This window comes from Salmo salar, chromosome ssa25 (genome assembly GCF_905237065.1).
Source record: "Salmo salar chromosome ssa25, Ssal_v3.1, whole genome shotgun sequence".
Classification (NCBI taxonomy): domain Eukaryota; kingdom Metazoa; phylum Chordata; class Actinopteri; order Salmoniformes; family Salmonidae; genus Salmo; species Salmo salar.
The window spans coordinates 18,138,881-18,162,031 of record NC_059466.1 but is presented as its reverse complement, the minus strand read 5'-3'; the positions used below and the strand labels follow the sequence as shown (position 1 = coordinate 18,162,031).

At 42.6% G+C, this 23,151-nt stretch overlaps 1 protein-coding gene across 3 annotated transcripts in view; it reads right to left on the bottom strand.

The window, feature by feature from the left end:
• Positions 1-561: 561 nt before the first annotated feature.
• The window catches only part of arhgap15 (Rho GTPase activating protein 15), a 51,171-nt gene continuing 28,581 nt past the window's right edge, over positions 562-23,151 (bottom strand). Inside the window, exons 11-14 of one of the 3 annotated variants that reach the window (XR_006761933.1) lie at positions 19,478-19,612; positions 11,751-11,856; positions 640-1,230; positions 562-598 (exon numbers count right to left, since the gene is read on the bottom strand). Coding sequence is in view for 2 of the 3 variants with exons in the window: in XM_014173506.2 (XP_014028981.1) it covers positions 1,047-1,230; positions 11,751-11,856; positions 19,478-19,612 (425 nt within the window). In the remaining variant the exon portion in view is untranslated. Of the gene's footprint in view, positions 1,231-11,750; positions 11,857-19,477; positions 19,613-23,151 lie in introns of all 3 variants that reach the window. The other 2 variants (XM_014173506.2, XM_045707403.1) reach the window with 2 other exon arrangements.

Sequence of the window (23,151 nt, the reverse complement as noted above, 5' to 3'; positions counted from 1 at the left end):
GAGGAGCAGGGCTGTGTAATAGGAGCTGACAGACATATGATATGAGTCCTGTGATCACTTATTAGACTATAAAGGCTGTGGCTGCTCCTCTCTGCTCTGCTCGCCCTCCCATTCATTTACACTGTGATTGACTGTTTTATTTCGGGGACAGCTCCATTAGTTATATTTCGATGAGTGGTCGTTCGTCAGAGAAAATTATTAAAAGTAATCATCTCATCCGGGTTGTCTCACTCACTCACTCTCACACACTCTCTCTCTCACACACTCTCTCTCTCTCACTCACACACACACACACACACACACACACACACACACACACACACACACACACACACACACACACACACACACACACACACACACACACACACACACACACACACACACACACTTTCTGTGTGTAGGTAGGTTCCTCTGATCACCCAGTGTTCATGTTCCATCATTGTATATGTTTGTTTAACCCCTAAAACAGACATTTGCAATTGGAGGAGGAAGGGAGACTTTTTCCAATGTGCTTGTGGTTTCATACAATGCATATGAAGAAAAAAAAACCCTCAGTGCTCGTATTCAAAGGATTATTTTTAATTTCCAAGTGTGTCTGAGACAGTCCCATTTGCATAGAGCCTGTCTCAGACACACTTGAGGATGATGCTCATTCACAGACTTGAATAAAGACAGATTTGAATGCATCACACTGGCACACACAGATAACTTAACATAGTATCATTACTTTTGTCAATACTTCTTTCATGATACTGTAGCTATGCAGTATAAGGCAATGGAAGAGCCAGACCACAAAATAAGCGATTTACTAGTATGCATTCACTATAGCACAATTCAGAAATCACAGTTTGGGTTCTCGGTTCAAGAAGTGTAACTAACGATATAGTAAAATATAAATGCTATTAAAACTTTAAGATAAGGTGTAAATCCTCACTATTAATAATATATTACAGTAATACTAGCAACTAACTCCAAGCTTTAGGCACAACAGGTCCTCTTGTCTGTTCATGAATCCATCCATTGCTGTAGATAAAATGTCCTTATCACTTCTTCTCCAGGCCGAAGATCTCTGGGCTCTCAATGAGGATGAACTCCACTATCTGGTTCTGATAAACCATGTTGACCGCCATGTTCCCACAGTCCAGCTCAGGCCACATGAGTGTCGGGCCAAACACGATGCTGATGCCTTGTGTCGACATCAGGTTTTTCCGTGAACACGTCAGAATCCTGCAGAGAGATAATGGTTAAATTATCTGGGAAAATAAGAGAGAGCTTGGATTTAGATGGTTGAGATGGAAACAATGGGATATTAACTCATGAGTCACGAAACAAGGTTTTTCAAGTCAACATCAATGATCATCACAAAAACAGACATCTCATTGCCACCGGAAAATGGTGGATCATTTCTGCACACATTCAGTAGATTTGTTAGCAAGGCTGATTTTTACCCTTGAATGGCCCCTGTTGAAAACATCTCTTATTTCAGTATTGGTAACTCTGTATATAATTTGTGCACCCAGCTTTGTGTATTCAAAGATCCAGGTTCAGCCACAACTAAACCTCTCACTTCATGCCACACATTCAGCACCGGCAGTCAACTGCGGAACATCTATTGACTAGAGGTCGACCGATTATGGTTTTCAACGCCGATACCGATTAATCGGGTGATTTTTTATTTATTTGTAATAATGACAATTACAACAATACTGAATGAACACTTATTTTAACTTAATATAATATATCAATAAAATCAATTGAGCCTTAAATAAATAATGAAACATGTTCAATTTGGTTTAAACAATGCAAAAACAAAGTGTTGGAGAAGAAAGTAAAAGTGCAATATGTGCCATGTAAGAAAGCTAACGTTTAAGTTCCTTGCTCAGAACATGAGAACATATGAAAGCTGGTGGTTCCTTTTAACATGAGTCTTCAATATTCCCAGGTAAGAAGTTTTAGGTTGTAGTTATTATAGGAATTGTAGGACTATTTCTCTCTATACGATTTGTATTTCATATACCTTTGACTATTGGATGTTCTTATAGGCACTTTAGTATTGCCAGTGTAACAGTATAGCTTCCGTCCCTCTCCTCGCTCCTACCTGGGCTCGAACCAGGAACACATCGACAACAGCCACCCTCGAAGCAGCGTTACCCATGCAGAGCAAGAGGAACAACTACTCCAAGTCTCAGAGCGAGTGACATTTCAAACGCTATTAGTGCGCACCACGCTAACTAGCTAGCCATTTCACATCGGTTACACCAGCCTAATCTTGGGAGTTGATAGGCTTGAAGTCATAAACAGCGCAATGCTTGAAGCATTGCGAAGAGCTGCTGGCAAAATGCACGAAAGTGCTGTTTGAATGAATGCTTATGAGCGTGCTGCTGCCTACCACCGCTCAGTCAGACTGCTCTATCAAATCATAGACTTAATTATAATATAATAAACACACAGAAATACGAGCCTTAGGTCATTAACCCCTCTTGGGTAGGGGGCAGTATTTTCACGTCCGGATAAAAAACGTACCCGATTTAATCTGGTTATTACTCCTGGCCAGAAACTAGAATATGCATATAATTGTTTGATTTGGATAGAAAACACCCTAAAGTTTCTAAAACTGTTTGAATGGTGTCTGTGAGTATAACAGAACTCATATGGCAGGCCAAAACCTGAGAAGATTCTATACAGGAAGTGCCCTCTCTGACCATTTCTTGGCCTTCTATAGCCTCTTTATCGAAAACAGAGGATCTCTGCTGTAACGTGACATTTTCTAAGGCTCCCATAGGCTCTCAGAAGGCGCCAGAATGGGGAATGATGACTCTGCAGTCCCTGGCTGAAAAACAGTAGCGCATTTGGAAAGTGGTCGATCTGAGAACAATGACACGGGTGCGCGCGTGCACGTGAAGACACCATTTTCTTCTTTCAGTCTTTGAACGAAAACAACGTCTCCCGGTCGGAATATTATCACTATTTTACGAGAAAAATCGCATAAAAATAGATTTTAAACAGCGTTTGACATGCTTCGAAGTACGGTAATGGAATATTTTGAATTTTTTTGTCACGACATGCGTCCGCGCGTCACCGTTCGGATAGGGACCTGAACGCACGGACAAAACAGAGGATATTTGAACATAACTATGTATTATTTTGAACCAAAACAACATGTGGTTGAAAATACTGCCCCCTAGCCATAACAGGTTAATCTAACCACATTGTCCGATTTCAAAAAGGCTTTACAGCGAAAGCAAAACATTAGATTATGTCAGGAGAGTACTTTGCCAAAAATAATCACAGAGCCATTTTCAAAGCAAGCATATATGTCACAAAAACCAAAACCACAGCTAAAAGCAGCACTAAACTTTGATGATCTTTATCAGATGACACTCGTAGGACATTATGTTACACAATACATGCATGTTTTGTTCAATCAAGTTCATATTTATATCAAAAACCATCTTTTTACATTAGCATGTGTTGTTCAGAACTAGCATACCCACCGAAAACTTCCGGTGAATTTACTAAATTACTCACGATAAACATTGACAAAATACATAACAATTATTTTAAGAATTATAGATACAGAACTCCTTTATGCAAACGCTATGTCAGATTTTAAAATAGCTTTTCGGCGAAAGCACATTTTGCTAAATTCTGAGTACATAGCTCGGCCATCACAGGCTAGCTAATTTGACACCCACCAAGTTTGGGGCAACCTAAACTCAGAATTACTATTACAAAAATTGGATTACCTTTGCTGTTCTTCGTCAGAATGCACTCCCAGGAATCCTACTTCAACAACAAATGTTGTTTTGGTTCCAAATAATCTATAGTTATATTCAAATAGCTCCGTTTTGTTCGTGCGTTCAGGTCACTATCCGAAGGGTGACGCGCGAGCGCATTTCATGACAAAACATTTGAAAATATTCCATTACCGTACTTAGAAGCATGTCAAATGCTGTTTAAAATCAATTTTTATGCTATTTTTCTCGTAAAATAGCGAAAAAAATATTCCAATCGGGCAACGTTGTATTCATTCAAAGGCTGAAAGAAGAAAAAAATGGAGTAGTCTCGTGAATGCGCATCTCAGTCTCACTGTCCCCAGGCTGACCACTCACAAACTCTGCTGCTGTTCTTTGCCCAGAGACAGCAGACACCCCATTCTACTTTCTGGCGGATTTATAGAGCCAATGGAAGCCTTAGAAAGTGTCACGTTACAGCACAGATGCTGTATTTTCGATAGAGATGCAACAGAAGGACAACAAATTGTCAGACAGGGCACTTCCTGTATGGAATCTTCAGACACCATTCAAACCGTTTTAGAAACTTTAGAGTGTTTTCTATCCATATCTACTAATTATATGCATATTCTCGTTTCTGGGCAAGAGTAGTAACCAGTTTAAATCGGGTACGTTTTTTATCCGGCCATGCAAATACTGCCCCCTAGCCCCAACAGGTTAAATCATCCCCCGTTTGGCGAAGTTGGCTGTCTTTGTTAGGAAGAAATAGTCTTCACACAGTTCGCAACGAGCCAGGCGGCCCAAACTGCTGCATATACCCTGACTCTGTTGCAAGAGGTGACACATTTTCCCTAGTTAAAAGAAATTCATGTTAGCAGGCAATATTAACTAAATATGCAGGTTTAAAAATATATACTTGTGTATTGATTTTAAGAAAGACATTGATGTTTATGGTTAGGTACACGTTGGAGCAATGACAGTCCTTTTTGCGAATGCGCACCGCATCGATTATATGCAACGCAGGACAGGCTAGATAAACTAGTAATATCATCAACCATGTGTAGTTAACTAGTGATTATGATTGATTGATTGATTGTTTTTTATAAGATAAGTTTAATGCTAGCTAGCAACTTACCTTGGCTTCTTACTGCATTCGCTTAACAGGCAATGTAAAGCAGGTGGTTAGACCATTGGACTAGTTAACCGTAAGGTTGCAAGATTGAATCCCCGAGCTGACAAGGTAAAAATCGGTCGTTCTGCCCCTGAACAAGGCAGTTAACCCACCGTTCCTAGGCTGTCATTGAAAATAAGAATGTGTTCTTAACTGACTTGCCTAGTTAGATAAAGGTGTACATTTAAAAAAAAAAAAAAAGATCGGCAAATCGGTGTCCAAAAATACCGATTACCGATTGTTATGAAAACTTGAAATCGTCCCTAATTAATCGGCCATTCCGATTAATCGGTCGACCTCTACTATTGAATCTAATGTATCTGAATAGGGAAAGTTATTAAATAAATCTGGATGGAGTTTCAGTGTAGAGAGGAGGTCTGGAGAAGGTTTGGGGACTGGATAAAACGGGGGCAGGAAATTAAGAAGCACATGCAACTCTTGTACATTACATACATGCTGTACGATTCTATGCCGCAGTGAGGAAACTGTAGATGATATTCTCTACTGTACGATCTGCAGTGACCTGCTTTTGTTTCACTGTACAGATTTCCTCGCCTTCTTCCTTAGCCATAATCCATTAGATATATATTCCATTATCTTGACATGAGCAGTATGCTATGCAGGGTGTATATGAGGACTCAGTGGTTGTACTTTCTGGAGAAAGCACAGAGAACGTGATACAGGGAGGCTTTTTGAGAAGTATTCTTCCTGAGCTGAGGCTTGGCTGTGGGACAAAGACCCAGGCAGGCCCAAGCAGTGGGACCCACTCCGCTCCAGTCTCTACTCCCTCTGTGGAGGAGGCTGCTGCCCACAGGCCTCTGGGCCCATTATGGAGTGAGGCCTGGAACGGGATGGAAGGGCTGTGGTGTGGGGCGCATCTCCAAGCTGTCAGTGGGATCTTGACGGAGCGTTCTGAGGTGGGATGGGGTCCCTCCGTGCCCAAAACGGATCCACACAGGGCCTCTCAGCAGATAATTGCATCCAAAAGGTATTGTCAGGGTGCCAGGCTTAGGCACTGCAGCGCTGCGGCATCTGAAGCTGGTCTTTTGGAAAGCCCTAAGTGATGTTATCTATGGCTTACATGTCATAAAACAAAAAGCAAAATAAAACAACAGTCTGCATATTTTTTCCATTGCCTAAATGTAGTGCACATGTATAGTAAGAAAACACACTAAAAAAGTTCAATTTTATTTCTTTACCTTTTTCCCTTTTTCCCCAAAGTATGGAGTTAGTATTCTTTGTGACAACTACTATAATAGTTAAGTCAACATTTTATTTATTTATTTCACCTTTATTTAACCAGGTAGGCAAGTTGAGAACAAGTTCTCATTTACAATTGCGACCTGGCCAAGATAAAGCAAAGCAGTTTGACACATACAACAACACAGAGTTACACATGGAGTAAAACAAACATACAGTCAATAATACAGTAGAAAAATAAGTCTATATACAAAGTGAGCAAATGAGGTGAATTAAGGGAGGTAAAGGCAAAAAAGGCCATGGTGGCGAAGTAAATACAACATAGCAAGTAAAACACTGGAATAGTAGATTTGCAGTGGAAGAAAGTGCAAAGTAGAAATAGAAATAATGGGGTGCAAAGGAGCAAAATAAATAAATAAATACAGTAGGGGAAGAGGTTGTTGTTTGGGCTAAATTATAGATGGGCTATGTACAGGTGCAGTAAGCTGCTCTGACAGCTGGTGCTTAAAGCTAGTGAGGGAGATAAGTGTTTCCAGTTTTAGAGATTTTTGTAGTTCGTTCCAGTCATTGGCAGCAGAGAACTGGAAGGAGAGGCGGCCGAAGGAGGAATTGGCTTTGGGGGTGACCAGAGAGATATACCTGCTGGAGCGCATGCTACAGGAGGGTGCTCTTATGGTGACCAGCGAGCTGAGATAAGGGGGAACTTTACCTAGCAGGGTCTTGTAGATGACCTGGAGCCAGTGGGTTTGGCGACGAGTATGAAGCAAGGGCCAGCCAACGAGAGCGTACAGGTTGCAGTGGTGGGTAGTATATGGGGCTTTGGTGACAAAACGGATGGCACTGTGATAGACTGCATCCAATTTATTGAGTAGGGTATTGGAGGCTATTTTGTAAATGACATCGCCGAAGTCGAGGATCGGTAGGATGGTCAGTTTTACCAGGGTATGTTTGGCGGCATGAGTGAAAGGTGCTTTGTTGCAAAATAGGAAGCCAATTTTTTATTTAACTTTGGATTGGAGATGTTTGATGTGAGTCTGGAAGGAGAGTTTACAGTCTAACCAGACACCTAGGTATTTGTAGTTGTCCACATATTCTAAGTCAGAACCGTCCAGAGTAGTGATGCTGGACGGGCGGGCAGGTGCAGGCAGCGATCGGTTGAAGAGCATGCATTTAGTTTTACTTGTATTTAAGAGCAGTTGGAGGCCACGGAAGGAGAGTTGTATGGCATTGAAGCTCGTCTGGAGGGTAGTTAACACAGTGTCCAAAGAAGGGCCAGAAGTATACAGAATGGTGTCGTCTGCGTAGAGGTGGATCAGAGACTCACCAGCAGCAAGAGCGACATCATTGATGTATACAGAGAAAAGAGTCAGCCCAAGAATTGAACCCTGTGGCACCCCCATAGAGACTGCCAGAGGCCCGGACAACAGGCCCTCCTTAACGTCTAGCTGATGTTAAGGCAGATATACAGGTATGCAAGAGCTCAATCAGGATAGACATCTAAGATGGACTGACACTCATATTAGGGATAGTCCGTCTAAACAGTTGATTTCAGTGCTACAGTATATGTCAATAAAACACGTGTCTGGAAAGGTCACGATCAGGCTGTATCTCTCACCAATGGAAATATGCCTCTAAATCGTTAATCATGTGGGATGGTCAACATCTTGCTCTGCCACATGTCATTATAATATCGACCCGGCGTGTTCATGCCATGCATATTTCTCAAGCTCATTACTAAGAGAAAGGCATGATGATGATCCAACCTGACATAATCATTATGAATAATTATCCTCATCTCACTTTAAGCCAAAAAATAATATTTTCCATAAAATATGCTATCATGCTACAGTGTCAGAGCGAATCTGTATCAATGTACTGTGGTAATTTATGTATAGTAATAATGCAATAGTGCTAGCTTTAGCAATACCAATGTAGCTAGTACTGAACAGTGTCTCCCTGTGCCATAATGCTAGTAAGGCACAGAACACTGGTGTCTTGGAAGGAACTATATTGTTAAAAGAGTGCCATAATTGATTCCAGACGAGAGCACTTACGTTCACAGGTGGGAGTGTAATTGCAGGAAGTGAAATTCACTGCCACCTATTTATCGGTGCTAGCAAAGCAGAATTAGAGATTTACTGTCACCGCATGCATGTGCTGTAAGAGTCTGGTAAAATATATATTTTAGGGGATGACTGGGAAAACAAAGTTTACTGAACGCACGTACTTGAGGTGGACAATATGATGTGCAAGTGCTTTTTATTTTATTTTTGACTTTCTAAATACAGTTGTACTCACCTGATGAATAGAGTTTCTATCCATGCATTTGCCATTACTGTAGGTCTGTGTCTTTGCATGCATGTATGTCCATGTGACTAAGTGTTTAGGAGTGTGTCTTGGAGTGAAACCTGATTAAAATGTGTACACGCTATAATTTCCTATTTATGTCTGCAATTAACCTCAGCCCTGTGCCTGTGTACAGTATATCACTGTTCTCTGCCTGTCTGACCATCAGCGTTTTAACTTAATTAGAACACTGCGATGATCTAAGGGTCTGGATTACCATGCCTAATGGTTCACTAATGATTTCAAATAAGGCGACTCAATTATTAAAGTAATTCCACTGTATATTATTATTATTCATTATTAAAGTAATTCCACTGTATATTCACAGAAGGAATACATCACCTTACTCAGTTCTCAGGATCATTCTGCCTCGGCACAATGGAGACTTGTATAACTTAGTGTAGACTAGCTATTCCTCATCTCCTCTTCCTCTGACTACAACGGCTACAACCTCTAACACTAGCTATACTTACAGGAAACAAAATCACACTTCAAATACTTAACACCCAAACTTGCAAGTAATGACTAGTCACCAACACCCTGGCACAGTGTTTCCAAAAAGCCATGGTGGCATACACAGCTCATATCAGCAATGTCCATCCTACCCTACCCAGAGAGCTGACCAGAGGGGACTCGTGATTTGATCTGACGAATCATTGATGTCTCCTACATGAGCTGACGTGCACGGCCCAAGATGCCAATGGTAATTAATTAGCATCTAGTTTCTCCAGGCGGGGCATGACAGAAAATGAGAGCTGGACCATGATGGGGTCCCCTCCTTCTTCTCCACCTCCTCCTCCTCCTCCCCTCCTTCCCTCCTCCTCGCCTGGAAGGCTCCTCCTAATTGGGTCAGGATCACTGACTCCTTCAGGATCATGGGACAGATAATAAATTGAGGTGGGGATGGGAAGAGAGAGAGGAAGGGGCAGGGAGCCGGAGGAGGTGGGGTGAGGAGGAGAGGGGATGGGGGGGTGCTCTAAAGCTCGAAGGTTGAAACTATAAGTGTCAGTCTCGTAAAGTGAACAGACAGCGCCCCATTTGATCTGAACTAAAAATACCCCATGGGACCAAACATTTGAGTTGAAGTGTTGAAAAGTTTCCAAGAAGCAAACATCTTCTTGGTGCACTATGGTTAAACAACACTGCATTGTATCATGGCAGTTGAGAGCCAATCATAACAGCTGTCCTAGACAGACCTATGTCATCCATTCTGGTTCAGCAGCACCCATTGATTTTGATTCCTCTCCTAGCCTCGGCTATGGCTACCTATCACACCTATAGAGGTTTGTTTTCCACTCTGTAGTAAGGTCAGCGGGAATTGAAAGCCCATGGATTTATTTTTAAAGCCCTTGTGGTAAATGGTACCATGAACAGCAGTGACAAAAACACTTACAAAAAGGAGAATAAATAGAATGGCTAAGTGAAGGTACACTTCAGAGAATCTGGTTTCCTTGACCACATCATCACAATGCAAGTACACAGCTCGATATTGAAGCCAGACCCTATGGATTGGGGGAAAAGGAACACTGGTTCCACACAGGCAGAGAATGAAGCCACAACAAAGCAGTCAGAAAACTTCATAGACTCCTACATTACTGAAGGCACAGCCAACCCAGCCAGGACCGAAATAAAACCGCTCAGTGAAGCCTGGGATCATAAACCACTCTTCCTTCTGGAATAAAAGTTGTTTAATATGGGAGGCAGGGACACACATTCACACACTCTGTAATCTCATTTGATATCCTCGATAAGGCAACATGCACCACTGATAAGCGTTTGTCAGCGTAAACTTCGTACTCTCATTCTTTACCTCTAATTGTCTTTATAAGATTTCCTCAGTGTTCCCCCTCTTTTTGCTCTCTGGCAATCTCTGAGAATGTTTTATACACTGTGCCTGTGTGCCCTCCAATGCTGCTATGCTCTTCTCTTTGGAGGAAAAAAGGCAAATAATAAATAAAAAAAATCACACATGATCCCAATTTACTGTGGTCTGGTGTGAAATTTAGATTAGGCAAACGCATCTAGCCTATGAGAAATAAAGAGTGGAACTGGAAGTGAACGCGGTATGGAGCGAGACAGAGAGCGAGAAAGAGCGAGAGAGAAATAAGTGAATTAGAGCTAAACCACATCAATAGGTAAGGGTGTGGTAGCCAAAGTCCTGGATCTGGTCCCTAGGGGCCCGTTCTCCTGCCATTCTGTCACATGAGACGTTCTGGCTTGATTATTTGCATGGTGAGAGGGCAGGGAGAAGTCATTTTGTGGTGGGGGCAGACTTGGAGGCACTGCCTGGGATTTACTCTGTCCCCACAATCCCCTCGCAATGAAACCGTGTGAGCAAAACAATGTGTCAGTAACATTACTTCACTCAGTCCATTGATAGTTTTTATGAGGATATTATTCAACATATTCTATTATGCAAAGCTGCATAAAGGAGCTGCAAAGAAGAGCTGAGAAGGACTGAGAAATAGGATAGAAATGCCGCTGTAACCATTCCTTGAACTAGGTGTGTCATTGCTGAAAGAGAGAGAGGGGGAACGAGAGGTAGAGATAGGAAGATAGAGCGAAAGGAGAGAAAAAGAAAGAGCCAGAGGAGGGTGGCAGAAAGAGAGAGAGAAAGAAAGAGAGAGATAAAGAGAGATGTTTTGGGGTTATCTCTGCCGGCAATTCTGCATGGGGATATGAATGGGGGATTTGGACTTATTGAGGGACCTGGCATTCGAAAGCAAACAGACAAACACACACACGTCCTCTGCTGTAGCCAAGGGGTATGTTCCAGTTAGGGAGGGGCTCATCAATCTAAAATGAGTCATTTGGCCTCCTGTGTGGGGTGGTAAATATGGAGAAGGGTAAGATGGATAGAACACCTCTCCTGGGACATGGGTTTAGCCATATGGCCCCTTTAGCCTGTCCAGGACAGCCAGAGTGGACCGGGGCCAGGCAACTTGCACACGCAGGCAGCACTGAGGTCATTTCCCCCTGTCCTGCACACATGGGGCCGGGATGCCACGGTCGGGTGGGGGGAAGGGGGATTGGAGGGTCATACGTAACTTTCTACAGAGCTTGATGTTTTAGTGTGACCTCTGAGTCACCCTTTACTGTACGTTTGACCCTCTGTTGTCACTCTACTTTTTAAAAACACTGGGCTAATAGAAAAAATACTATTTATGAGTTAGTAGTACTACTACTGTAGTACTGTAGCATTCGCCTACCGCATTCTACAATGCATCCGAATTCTGGACATTGAATACAACATGTTCTGGCGGTGCTCCAATGACATTAACAGGCTGTGAACTTACTTCTGCAGGTGTCTGAAGAGTACTCTCATGGTGTCCTGGTTGGGTTTAGGGAGCTGAAGTACTAGCTTCTTTATCGCCTGCACCTTCTGCTTGCCAGCCTTCGTCTCTGTTCAGAAGGAAGATTTGGAGGAATATCGTTAAGTGGCAACACTATAAAGATTGATTATCCAAATGTAGATTTTTGTCTGATTATTCACATTCAATTCAAGAGTAAGTGAGACTTTACTTAGTTTTTTTAATGGATGATCATTATTGTTATTACTGGAAACCATTAGAGCCTTTCTGTTACTGTAACACAACACTTGGCTGACCAATTAGCCATCCCAAGGGAACGTCCTAGTCTCCAAAGGGGAGTCAGATGGGCCCTTACCCATAATGCCTTATATAGATGGCAAACTGTTTGGCGACATTGTGTCTGACCTATGACCCTTAGAAATTGGTAGCATCCATCATGTTGTGCTAGCTGATGGGTAACACTTAAGACCGGACCTCCTCTCCCGATACACATGCCTGCAGTACACTGTTCTGTAATGGGTAAGAGGAATACACCAATGAAATCTCTCAAACAATGTGCATGTCTTCCAATTAGACTTTATTTGATTGTAATCAAACCAAATAGAAACCTAACACTATGGTCAGATGAGTTAGATTATCCCAGGGAGAAAATCCTCGATGATTTAGTCCTCATAGGGGCCAGGCCAGGCGAGGACGTCAATACAACCAGTCCAGGGATCAAGCTCCTTTTCCACCCTGAATTCCACCCCAAAACAACTTCGCGTGTTATTAATCTGAACAGATGTTTGCTTTCTGTATTGCTACTCCATTTAGGAAGAGTTGGGGAAACACATGTGAATGTGTGTGTTTGTGTTGATGTATTTGCTGAAGAGGGAGAGAGTGAAAATGACTTGTAAAATAGTTTTTGTTATAAAACAAGACAAATCCAGTCCTTAATCCCTGATAAATATGACAAGAAACTGCAACACTCAGTAACACATCTATAGTCCAAAAACTGTCCCACCCACTGTGGCACTATAGCCATGCAACACCTCCCATCCATCTGTTGAAACCTGCTACCTGTTTTTTTATATCGACATCCTGCAAAGAGGTGACAATAACCTCATGCTTGCTCTACCCTCCCCGTACTCACTGCTCAGCATCCTTCTCTGACCTCCAGAGGAACCCACAGGTTAGGTTAACACTAATGGCCTAATGGAGTCTACTCAGCTCTGCTTGTTCTCATTACCCCAGGTTGTTAGCAGACAGAGCCGCAGAGCGAGGCGAGGACAATGTTTGGCCCCCTGTCTGTCGTACCGTGGAGGCTCCCCTTGAGCACGGCCAGAGCAGATGTCTGCGTGTACACCGAGCTGGCACAGGCACAGGTGGCAGATGCCCACGTCGGGTGCCAACCCTGCCAGTTGGGCACAGATGGACAAACCCGTTCTGGGAGAGAGAGTAGGGCCCCTGACCTTCTGCTCTAGGTGAGCCTAGCCTGAGCTACGCTCTGCGCCGGCCCGGCAGGATGGAATGTGTGGCAGCTTTCCCTGCCCTGCCTGGCGGACAGGCTGTGACTCTGAACAGAGTTTTCCTGTTTAGTTTTTGTCCTCAGTATTAACTATGACTGGAAGTTATCACTGAGATTATTTGAATTGACTAGAGATGACTCACTCTGAAATAGATCAGGCGATAGATCTGTTAAGTGCAATGCAGAACTGTTTATAAGAGGCACCTGCTGCTACACAACTAATCAATAGTAGGCCTCACCCTAAAATATTTAATCTAGTCTACATTACTGGCACAAAGGACATGATTCATTCATTACTTTGCCGTTGGTGGCTGACATATTGGAGATGCCCCTCAGCTCACCATTGTGGACAGATGGCGAGGACAGTGTCATTAATTTAAAGCAGGCTGAAATGCCCTGTTAGGATTATAGCATCTACATTTGCTGATTCACTCCTATGTACCACACACTGAAACATACAACCTGACCCAAAAGTCACACAGGATCATATAATATGGCACTGGATGAGCAATGAAGCCAGATGAATACGGGTAATACTGCTCTTCACACAAGTACTCTAAACCAGAATATCATTTTCAGCCTTCTTATAAATGAAGCTCTGATTATTTAATTGACTGAGCTGACTTTTGGCAACCATAGCAAGCATAGAACATTAAGTGTGGTACCATTTCCTGGAAGACCCAATTTCCTTTTTTTGCAAATCCAATATTGTTATGAATCTGGCATGGACAGGAGTCAAGCCTCTCAATGATGGGAACCATCTCAAGGGATAGAGCGTACCCCACAGAAGACTAAACGAACATTAGTCATGTCAACTTTAGTCCCGGGCCGCAGCATTATGCAGCTTTCGGGCACCTACAGGGGATTGAGTGATTTATGAGCTGCTATGACAACAGACCATTACAACTCCCCATCCAGGTCTGTATACAACAACACAAACAAACACGGCTGTGCCAATGAAAATCAATACTGTGTATGGGGTGTAACCCATGGAATAGTCCTTTGATCCCAAACAAATATTTAAGAATTGCGGATCTGTATAGATTGGAACAAGAAGGTAAATGCCAAACAAATGCATACAAACTTTTTTTAAACCTGTAAGTCTGTAAGCCTACAAGCATTTCGCTGCACCTTTTATACCTGCTGTAAACTGTGTATGTGACAAATAACATTTGATTTGTTTTGTTTTGAGGTATCAAGTTGGGACAATAAGATTTATGGAATTGTAGACATTTTTGCATTTGTGCAAAGTTACTTTCCTAGTTATTAAACATTCGCAATGTAAATCTTAAAACCCAATGTTAGTAATTTGAGAATGTCAATAGCTGTATATTCATAGAGATTTCTGTGAGAACCAATTACTGTACAATAGCCTCAAGTTTTTCTTCTCTTTTTGATTTCTGATAAGTGTTTCAATCGGTGACACAGTGACTAGATACACATTCAGCATCTAAACCTCTGTGTATATAATCCCATTATAAACGGGGAAATGTATTTTGTTTCAGGAAATCTAGCTGTACAACCTCATCTCCAGGCTTAGTGTACTGCATGGCTCACTAAAGCCCCGTCAAGGCAAATATTAGCAGAAAGCAAATAATCCTGCAGGTTGTGATTAAGATTTTAAATGGATCCCAATTGTGTGCTTTTGGTTAATGAATAACAAAGTCTTGGAGGATGGTGTCTGTAATTTATTAAACATGAAAAGCTCCTTGATGAAATATAGAAACTAGATATTTTTGCATTTCAAACGATTTGCATGGCCAGCTTACTTCGCATGCAAATTTGTTTTAGAGCGTTATAAAAAGAAATGAACTAATAAGTACCATTGAATGCCCCCGTTTCATAAAAAGGTAGTATCTTCAAGTATCTTGATCAAAGGTAAAGCTTAATTATGAGGAATTATTCTTCTCAAACTGAAACATTACCTACCAACTTAAGAAGTCTCAGCACAGTAGCACAGAAGTGCAGAATTTCTAGATCGTTTTTTCAAATTTGTTCAATCTTTAATTGCATATTCATGAGTGCTTTGCACCACATTCCCCGTTACAGAAAATACACAAACATAATTAATACTCATTATGAACACAGGTCGTAAGTTAATAATCCATCTGTGATTATGATGAGTGCTCTGTATGCTCTCAATAAGTCAGAAATAGAAACAAACCAAACAATGTCAAACTAATAAAAACAACTCCTTTGTATGCTACAGGACTTGTTGGGCTCTGGGCTCTCTGCCTTTCTGTGATGTGCGCTTTGTATTTGAGGTAGACTATAGAATGCTATTCTTTCCTACTGTAATGGTGATTTTATCAACTAAACTACACCAGATCATAAATATGTGCAATTATTTACATGTAAATGACGTGTCTCTTTGAAGCTTGAGAAGTGGTGTGTAACCCAAGATGACCTGGAGATAGCGCTGGACTGTACCATTTTCCAAGAAAATATGCATCTGATGAACTGGCCCAATTGTAGTCTGGCCCTTCCTGTAGAATATCACCATTATAACCATTTACAAACGCATTTCAAACAGATACAAACACTATAGAGAAATGTGATTCTCTCTTACGTTTGTCATGTACAGGCATTTTGTCTTCCCTAATCTACAGTATTATCATAAATACTGAACCCACATTGGTAAAGTTATTGCTTAAGTGGGTGAATCAACCAACCCCAACTGAGACACAATAGATTCCCTCGATTCTCTCTGCAGTAATGTTTTTCTGCTGTGTTTCTGTTTCTGTGTCAGTATGGTGAATAAATAAGAGCCATGTATAAAACTGTGCTAGCTAGTTAATGAAGAGAAAGTCCCTGGCTTGGTGGAGATGCGGAGGGAGCAGTATTTAGACTTCTCTCCTCGTCTGTGTGGCCCAGTTACTAACTCACATGACTCCATTTCCATGGTTACTGAGGGCATAGACAAGGACCAAACAACTTGGGAAAATATGCATATTTTTCTAATTAGCATTTTAGAATTAACAGCAGAAGAATTTTAAGGATGCCAGCCAATCTGAAGTTCTGGGAGCCAAAATTTTTAATAAAATCACTTATGTTAAGAGAGTTCAAATCGTTGTAAATATCAACAGTTAAACACACACATGCATGCATACAGATAGCATCCACTGAGCCATGAACATGTGACATCTTAGTTCTTGTAACCAGTGTAAAAATGTCTCAACCCAAGACTCCGCTACTCCCCCGAAACATTTACACTTTTACGGCAACACTATCAATGCCGCCACCATCCTCTACAAAACTATAGAAGCAGTGCTCTAACAAGATCAAACTCAATTCATCAGTGTTTGCATTGATTTGCTTGCGAAACAAAAAGGAGCGTTTGTCTGCGAGACAGGTGGCTGGAGATTCCAGATACCCCTCTCTGATACTGAGGCCCACATGAATAATAGAACGTGGTAAGTTGGTGCCAGGATCACGGCCTGCAAACACAGCTGCTCCTCTCAGCCTTCCAAGAATGAACAGCTCACTTGGAAGGGAGACAGGGAGACAAGGCCTGCATGGACACCACCTGAGGACCTCAGACTGAACAACTAATCAAACCTACGGGGCTGAGAGGGAGGGAGGGGAGGGAGGGAAGGGGGCATCTGTTCATACAAAAGTAGAGAGAAAACAAATGAAACAGGAGACCAGAGAAAGAAAGAAAGAAAGAAAGAAAGAAAGAAAGAAAGAAAGAAAGAAAGAAAGAAAGAAAGAAAGAAAGAAAGAAAGAAAGAAAGAAAGAAAGAAAGAAAGAAAGAAAGAAAGAGAGGGAGGGGGGAGGTGTAGGACTGAAGATATGATGTGTTTGCATTGTGTTTAGGATATTTAGGAGATAACAATATCATGTCTCCATTATCCGTGGCAGAGAAAATCCTTTCATATGATGTGAATGGACTGGACTACATCCAATGCTACACTAACCATCATGTTGTAGTACTTGTAAGTCTCTTTGTCCAATGGGACCCAAGCGCTTGGCCCATGATTCCGGTAACGACACTGCCCATTCGTAACAACACATGCACACTGCCCATGGTTCCAGTAAGCTGCAACACTGTTGGCTCTTGGAACGGTGGTTTCAATTAGAGACCTGGTGATGTGTACTGAAACCTGCCTAATCAGCTCACCTCCCGTCCACACAAGCCACGGACCCATAGGATCTCCCCGTAATGCAACCCCATTACAGGGCCAGCCAGCACGGGCAACGCGACTCTAATGATGACGACCCATCATCTCCATCACCAGGAGACTCTCGCCCTGTCTCAAGGTCCTAAATGGGGCATGAAGTCAAACAACTGTTTACTAATAATGTGTTGGCTACAGATGAGGCCTTGCTCTCATGTTCTGGACAGTTCAACCAGCTCATTATCTTGGACTAGGACTAGGTCGTCTTAAATGACGTGGGCCAGGCGATTGCCATGTGCTGTCTTTTTTTTTCTCAGTATCTTTGCAATGTAAATGAATGGTGTACGTCACCATATGGTCACTAATGCATCTATTTAGCTGCACAACTACATTCACTTAGTGGCGAATCTGTAGTGACTCCACCCCTGGCCGTTTCATCTCTACAGCGGAGCATGGCGTACCAGGTTATCCTAATTACACCTCCTGCTATGAAGGGCTTCCTACACTGCTAATTAGTTGTCTAAACGCTGTCTGAGACTCATCAGCCGTGCACATACTTATCTGATTAACTGGATGTAACCACCTTGAGCGCCAGAGGGGATTCTGGCCTACATTCTGGAGCATGTAAATATTTATTGCCAAATTATAACACCACCTTGGGATTGTTTTCGCAATCTGTTTCCGGGGGCTTCGAGGGTCTCAGAGAGAATATTTGGGTATGGGATGGGACAGCATTGACAACAGCAGGCACTTTTGTACAAATGACACATATAGAACAAATGAAAAAATAAATAAGGGGTAGAAGAAAAAGCATTATTCAATATAATTTCCTTATGTTTCATCCATGGAGCTCAGGAGAGAGCTGATGGCCCCTGTATTCCAACCCTGAGGTGGGGTTACAGGGCCCAGGTAGCATTTCAACACAAGTGCACAACCTTTAACAGTATTGTTTACACAAGGTTAACACTGGCGTCAGTAGGACGGCAGCTAGGGTGGGAGCCGGAACAATGGCATGATGGGGGTTAATTGAGACGTGGGTTGGAGGCGTGTGTGTGTGTGTGTGTGTGTGTGTGTGTGTGTGTGTGTGTGTGTGTGTGTGTGTGTGTGTGTGTGTGTGTGTGTGTGTGTGTGTGTGTGTGTGTGTGTGTGTGTGTGTGTGTGTGTGTGTGTGTGTGTGTGTGTGTGTGTGTGGTGAAGTAGAGTGGAAGTATGTCGACACATGACTCAGTGTCAGATCTGATCTTGTGTTAGCTTCTGTCTGGACTTCCAGCCCTGGCTGCCGTGACCTTTGACCCGTGGAATTCCCCCCACTAACCACCACGGGATGTCAGGGGTGAGAGAGAGAGGTGACCCACCTCACAGTTCTACAGCGACCTCTTTTGACTGGACAGATTGAGAGAGGCAGAGAACTCTGCTACCTTTTTGAGACCACCTGGTGTAAGTGGAGTCAATGATACACTACACTGTACATACTGTGTAGATCTATCTGAATGTTTGAAGAGTTTATTCACCGCCTCCAAATGCAACCTAAAGTTCTAACTCTGAGGTTGTTCTCCTCTGGGCCCATACATACTGTATGTGCCAAGTGACCATGTGGAAATATGGCTATTGATTTCACCCCTGTTGCTTAGCAGAGAGTGGAGTATCAACTTAGCATACTGTACCACGGCTCAATCCTCAGTGGTCTTTCTCTCTCTCAGCCTCTCTGAATGAAAAATCGTTTAGTGTTTAAGTGAGCTGCCTTGAGGACAACGTTTCTAGAGGCAAATAAAAGCGCATGGAGTACAGTATAAACAGGATTAATGCTAACACACCACAGGGCCTGATGCATGTGTTACTATGTAAAACCCAGGAAAGCCTGCCCATTTCACTGGTAGAATAGCAACCGTTACACAGTTCTGACACAAACCATTATTAATCTGCATCTGGAGAATTTCATTGCATTCCATATTTTCAGTCTTCTTGACCTCAAAATGAAAGTGACTGAAATCTGACTGCAAGCGCAAGCTTTGCGAATATGCTTGAATATGCTGACACAAACTAATGTGCTGATGACAACAACAAAAAATCTAGACTGTATACTCACTGATGGCCTCCACAAACAGATCAAATAATGGGAAGGGAAACAGGGGCTCTGGCAGCTCCCGGAAAAACATCTTGAGTGCCCCGGTGACGACGTGGATGTCCTCCCATTGGCTGTCGTCCAGGTTAAACTCCTCCTCTGGGACAACACCAGGAAGAGAGGGGGCAAGAGAGAGAGGGGGAAGAGGGGGAAGATGGGGAGAGAGGTGGGAGTGGGAGACAGAGAAAGAGAGAGAAGGAACAGGAGCAGTGAGAGAGAGAGAGAGAGAGAGAGAGAGAGAGAGAAGGAACAGGAGCAGTGAGAGAGAGAGAGAGAGAGAGAGAGAGAGAGAGAGAGAGAGAGAGAGAGAGAGAGAGAGAAAGAACAGGAGAGGGAATAGAGCGGGAACAACAAAGCTTTAATTGGGAGAATTTGCAAAGGCTAATTACTATGCTAATGTTTACCTGCTAACAGCGGCACTCGCTAACAGGCTCCCAGCTACCCAGAGGTCTGATGAAGCCACATGTGTTGGATTGGGTTTCTGTTCTAGACTGACATATACCCTCTGTTGAAATCAGTTAATTCTGATAGGGCTGAGAATAGAGAAAACCCCTGGTAGTGACAGAGACAGGCCATCAGGTGACGAAGTGATTCAGAGGCACCAGGCTCAATATGCCACAGGAGGGGTGCAGGATGATCCAAAGCCAAGATGACAGGCCTGGAGGTCTGAAGACAGTGGAATGGTACAGCACAAAGTCACATTATGCTGTATGTTGAAACTGGAAATAAGCAATCGTTCGTTTCAGACAACCCTGTTACATGATAATAGGAGTATAGTGCCATAGGAACTTCTGAATAATTTTCATAGAGATAATTATCTTAGAGAGATTTTATCCATGATTTGAAATTAGAGTAATGTATTTGGCATGTCAAGATGATCTTAGATCTTCCCTTCAATCCTTGGCCAACCAAAAACAAAGGCAATGTGTTGGAGAGCCAGAGTCATAGAAAATTACATAAAGCGAGTGGGTATTTCTTATTTTGTTCTGCACAGTTTTAGGTACTCCCTAGAAAAAAGCCCAGACTTTCAATTAGCCAGCCTCTCCAGTGTGTGCACTTGACACATCTGAGCTGATTGCTAATCAGCCCAAGGTTTCCTTGTTTGTACTGAATCCTGGTACAAAAACCCACTCAGGGAAACTGAACCTGCTGCGTTCAATGGTCCTGAAGGACATAGTAGCCTACTACATGGTCAATGTTTTCAACCCACTCTCACTTGAGATTGTACTGTACTGGCTCTATATAACTATGGGGGTTGGGAGCACATTCAGGATAAATGGAATGTGTGGGACAGAATGTAGGCACATGGTGTCATTGTGTCAGAATGCTTGGAATGTGCAAAATGTTGATGATGTCACTCTCCCCTCAATGTCCCGCATCACAAACCACTTCTTTAATCTCTAGGACTGCAGGGCACAGTAACAAATAATGGTGTATCTAAATAAAAAGAAGGTTGCTAGCTACCTCAAGACAGAGAAATACATTCCAGAGTGATAAATTAGGCTAAAGGTCAACCAGTATATTCTTTATTCTCAGAGCCTGGACAACAACAAAAGTTATCTTGTTGGTTTGCTGGAGAAATGCCCCAGGAGTCCCTTACAGGAAACATTGGATAATTCAGATGAAGTACGTAGACGTGTTTCACTGGAGGCCCAGATCTGACTTGAATTCTCATGAGGGATGCTTTATCCTTCCTTTAACTCTGAAAGATCCCATTCTTAAGGTATTCGTCAATCATTTTTTACTTGCCAAAGAATGCCTTGTGATCCGTTACTCATTCATCATCAATGTCTCTACAGTTACTCATAATTAAGCTGTAAAGTAGAGTTACTCAGTAATTACCCAGAATAATCCATGATTATTGAAGATGGCGGCGGAGAGGATGGCTGCTGTTTTATTTGTTCTTAACCAACCGTGCTATTTTGTTCATTTTTTTTGCATTGTTTGTAACTTTTATTGTACATAATGTTGCTGCTACCATCTCTTATGACCGAAAAGAGCTTCTGGACATCAGAACAGCGATTACTCACCTCGATTTGGACAAAGAATGATTCTTAAATAAGTCAGATGGGAAGGATATACTGCAAACACCTGAAAACGCCCTCATCCCGTCATTCGCTGGAAAAAGAAACTGAGATTTTACGGAAAGAGATCGGGGTGCCTTGTGAGGACCAGGCGACGAGTGGCTAATCTGCCGTTGCCATCCGTACTGTTAGCTAACGTTCAATCACTGGAAAATAAATGAGATAAACTGAAAGCACGTATATCCTACTAATGGGACATTAAAAACTGTAATATTTTATGTTTCACCGACTCGTGGCTGAATGATGACATTAATAACATACAGCTGACGGGTTATGCACTATTGGCAGGATAGAACAGCAGCTTCTGGTAAGACACGGGGCGGGGACCTATGTGTATTTGTAAACAACAGCTGGTGCACGATATCTAAGGAAGTCTCAAGGTTTTGCTCGCCTGAGGTAGAGTATCTCATGATTAGCTGTAGACTAGACTATTTACCTAGAGAGTTTTCATCTGTATTTTTTGTAGCTGTCTACATACAGTGGGGCAAAAAAGTATTTAGTCAGCCACCAATTGTGCAAGTTCTCCCACTTAAAAAGATGAGAGAGGCCTGTAATTTTCATCATAGGTACACTTCAACTATGACAGACAAAATGAGAAAATGTATTTATTTGCAAATTATGGTGGAAAATAAGTATTTGGTCAATAACAAAAGTTTATCTCAATACTTTGTTATATACCCTTTGTTGGCAATGACACAGGTCAAACGTTTTCTGTAAGTCTTCACAAGGTTTTCACACACTGTTGCTGGTATTTTGGCCCATTCCTCCATGCAGATCTCCTCTAGAGCAGTGATGTTTTGGGGCTGTCGCTGGGCAACACGGACTTTCAACTCCCTACAAAGATTTTCTATGGGGTTGAGATCTGGAGACTGGCTAGGCCACTCCAGGACCTTGAAATGCTTCTTACGAAGCCACTCCTTCGTTGCCCGGGCGGTGTGTTGGGGATCATTGTCATGCTGAAAGACCCAGCCACGTTTCATCTTCACTGCCCTTGCTGATGGAAGGAGGTTTTCACTCAAAATCTCACGATACATTCATTCTTTCCTTTACACGGATCAGTCGTCCTGGTCCCTTTGCAGAAAAACAGCCCCAAAGCATGATGTTTCCACCCCCATGCTTCACAGTAGGTAGGGTGTTCTTTGGATGCAACTCAGCATTCTTTGTCCTCCAAACACGACGAGTTGAGTTTTTACCAAAAAGTTATATTTTGGTTTCATCTGACCATATGACATTCTCCCAATCCTCTTCTGGATCATCCAAATGCTCTCTAGCAAACTTCAGACGGGCCTGGACATGTACTGGCTTAAGCAGGGGGACACGTCTGGCACTGCAGGATTTGAGTCCCTGGCGGCGTAGTGTGTTACTGATGGTAGGCTTTGTTACTTTGGTCCCAGCTCTCTGCAGGTCATTCACTAGGTCCCCCCGTCTGCTTCTGGGATTTTTGCTCACCGTTCTTGTGATCATTTTGACCCCACGGGGTGAGATCTTGCGTGGAGCCCCAGATCAAGGGAGATTATCAGTGGTCTTGTATGTCTTCCATTTCCTAATAATTGC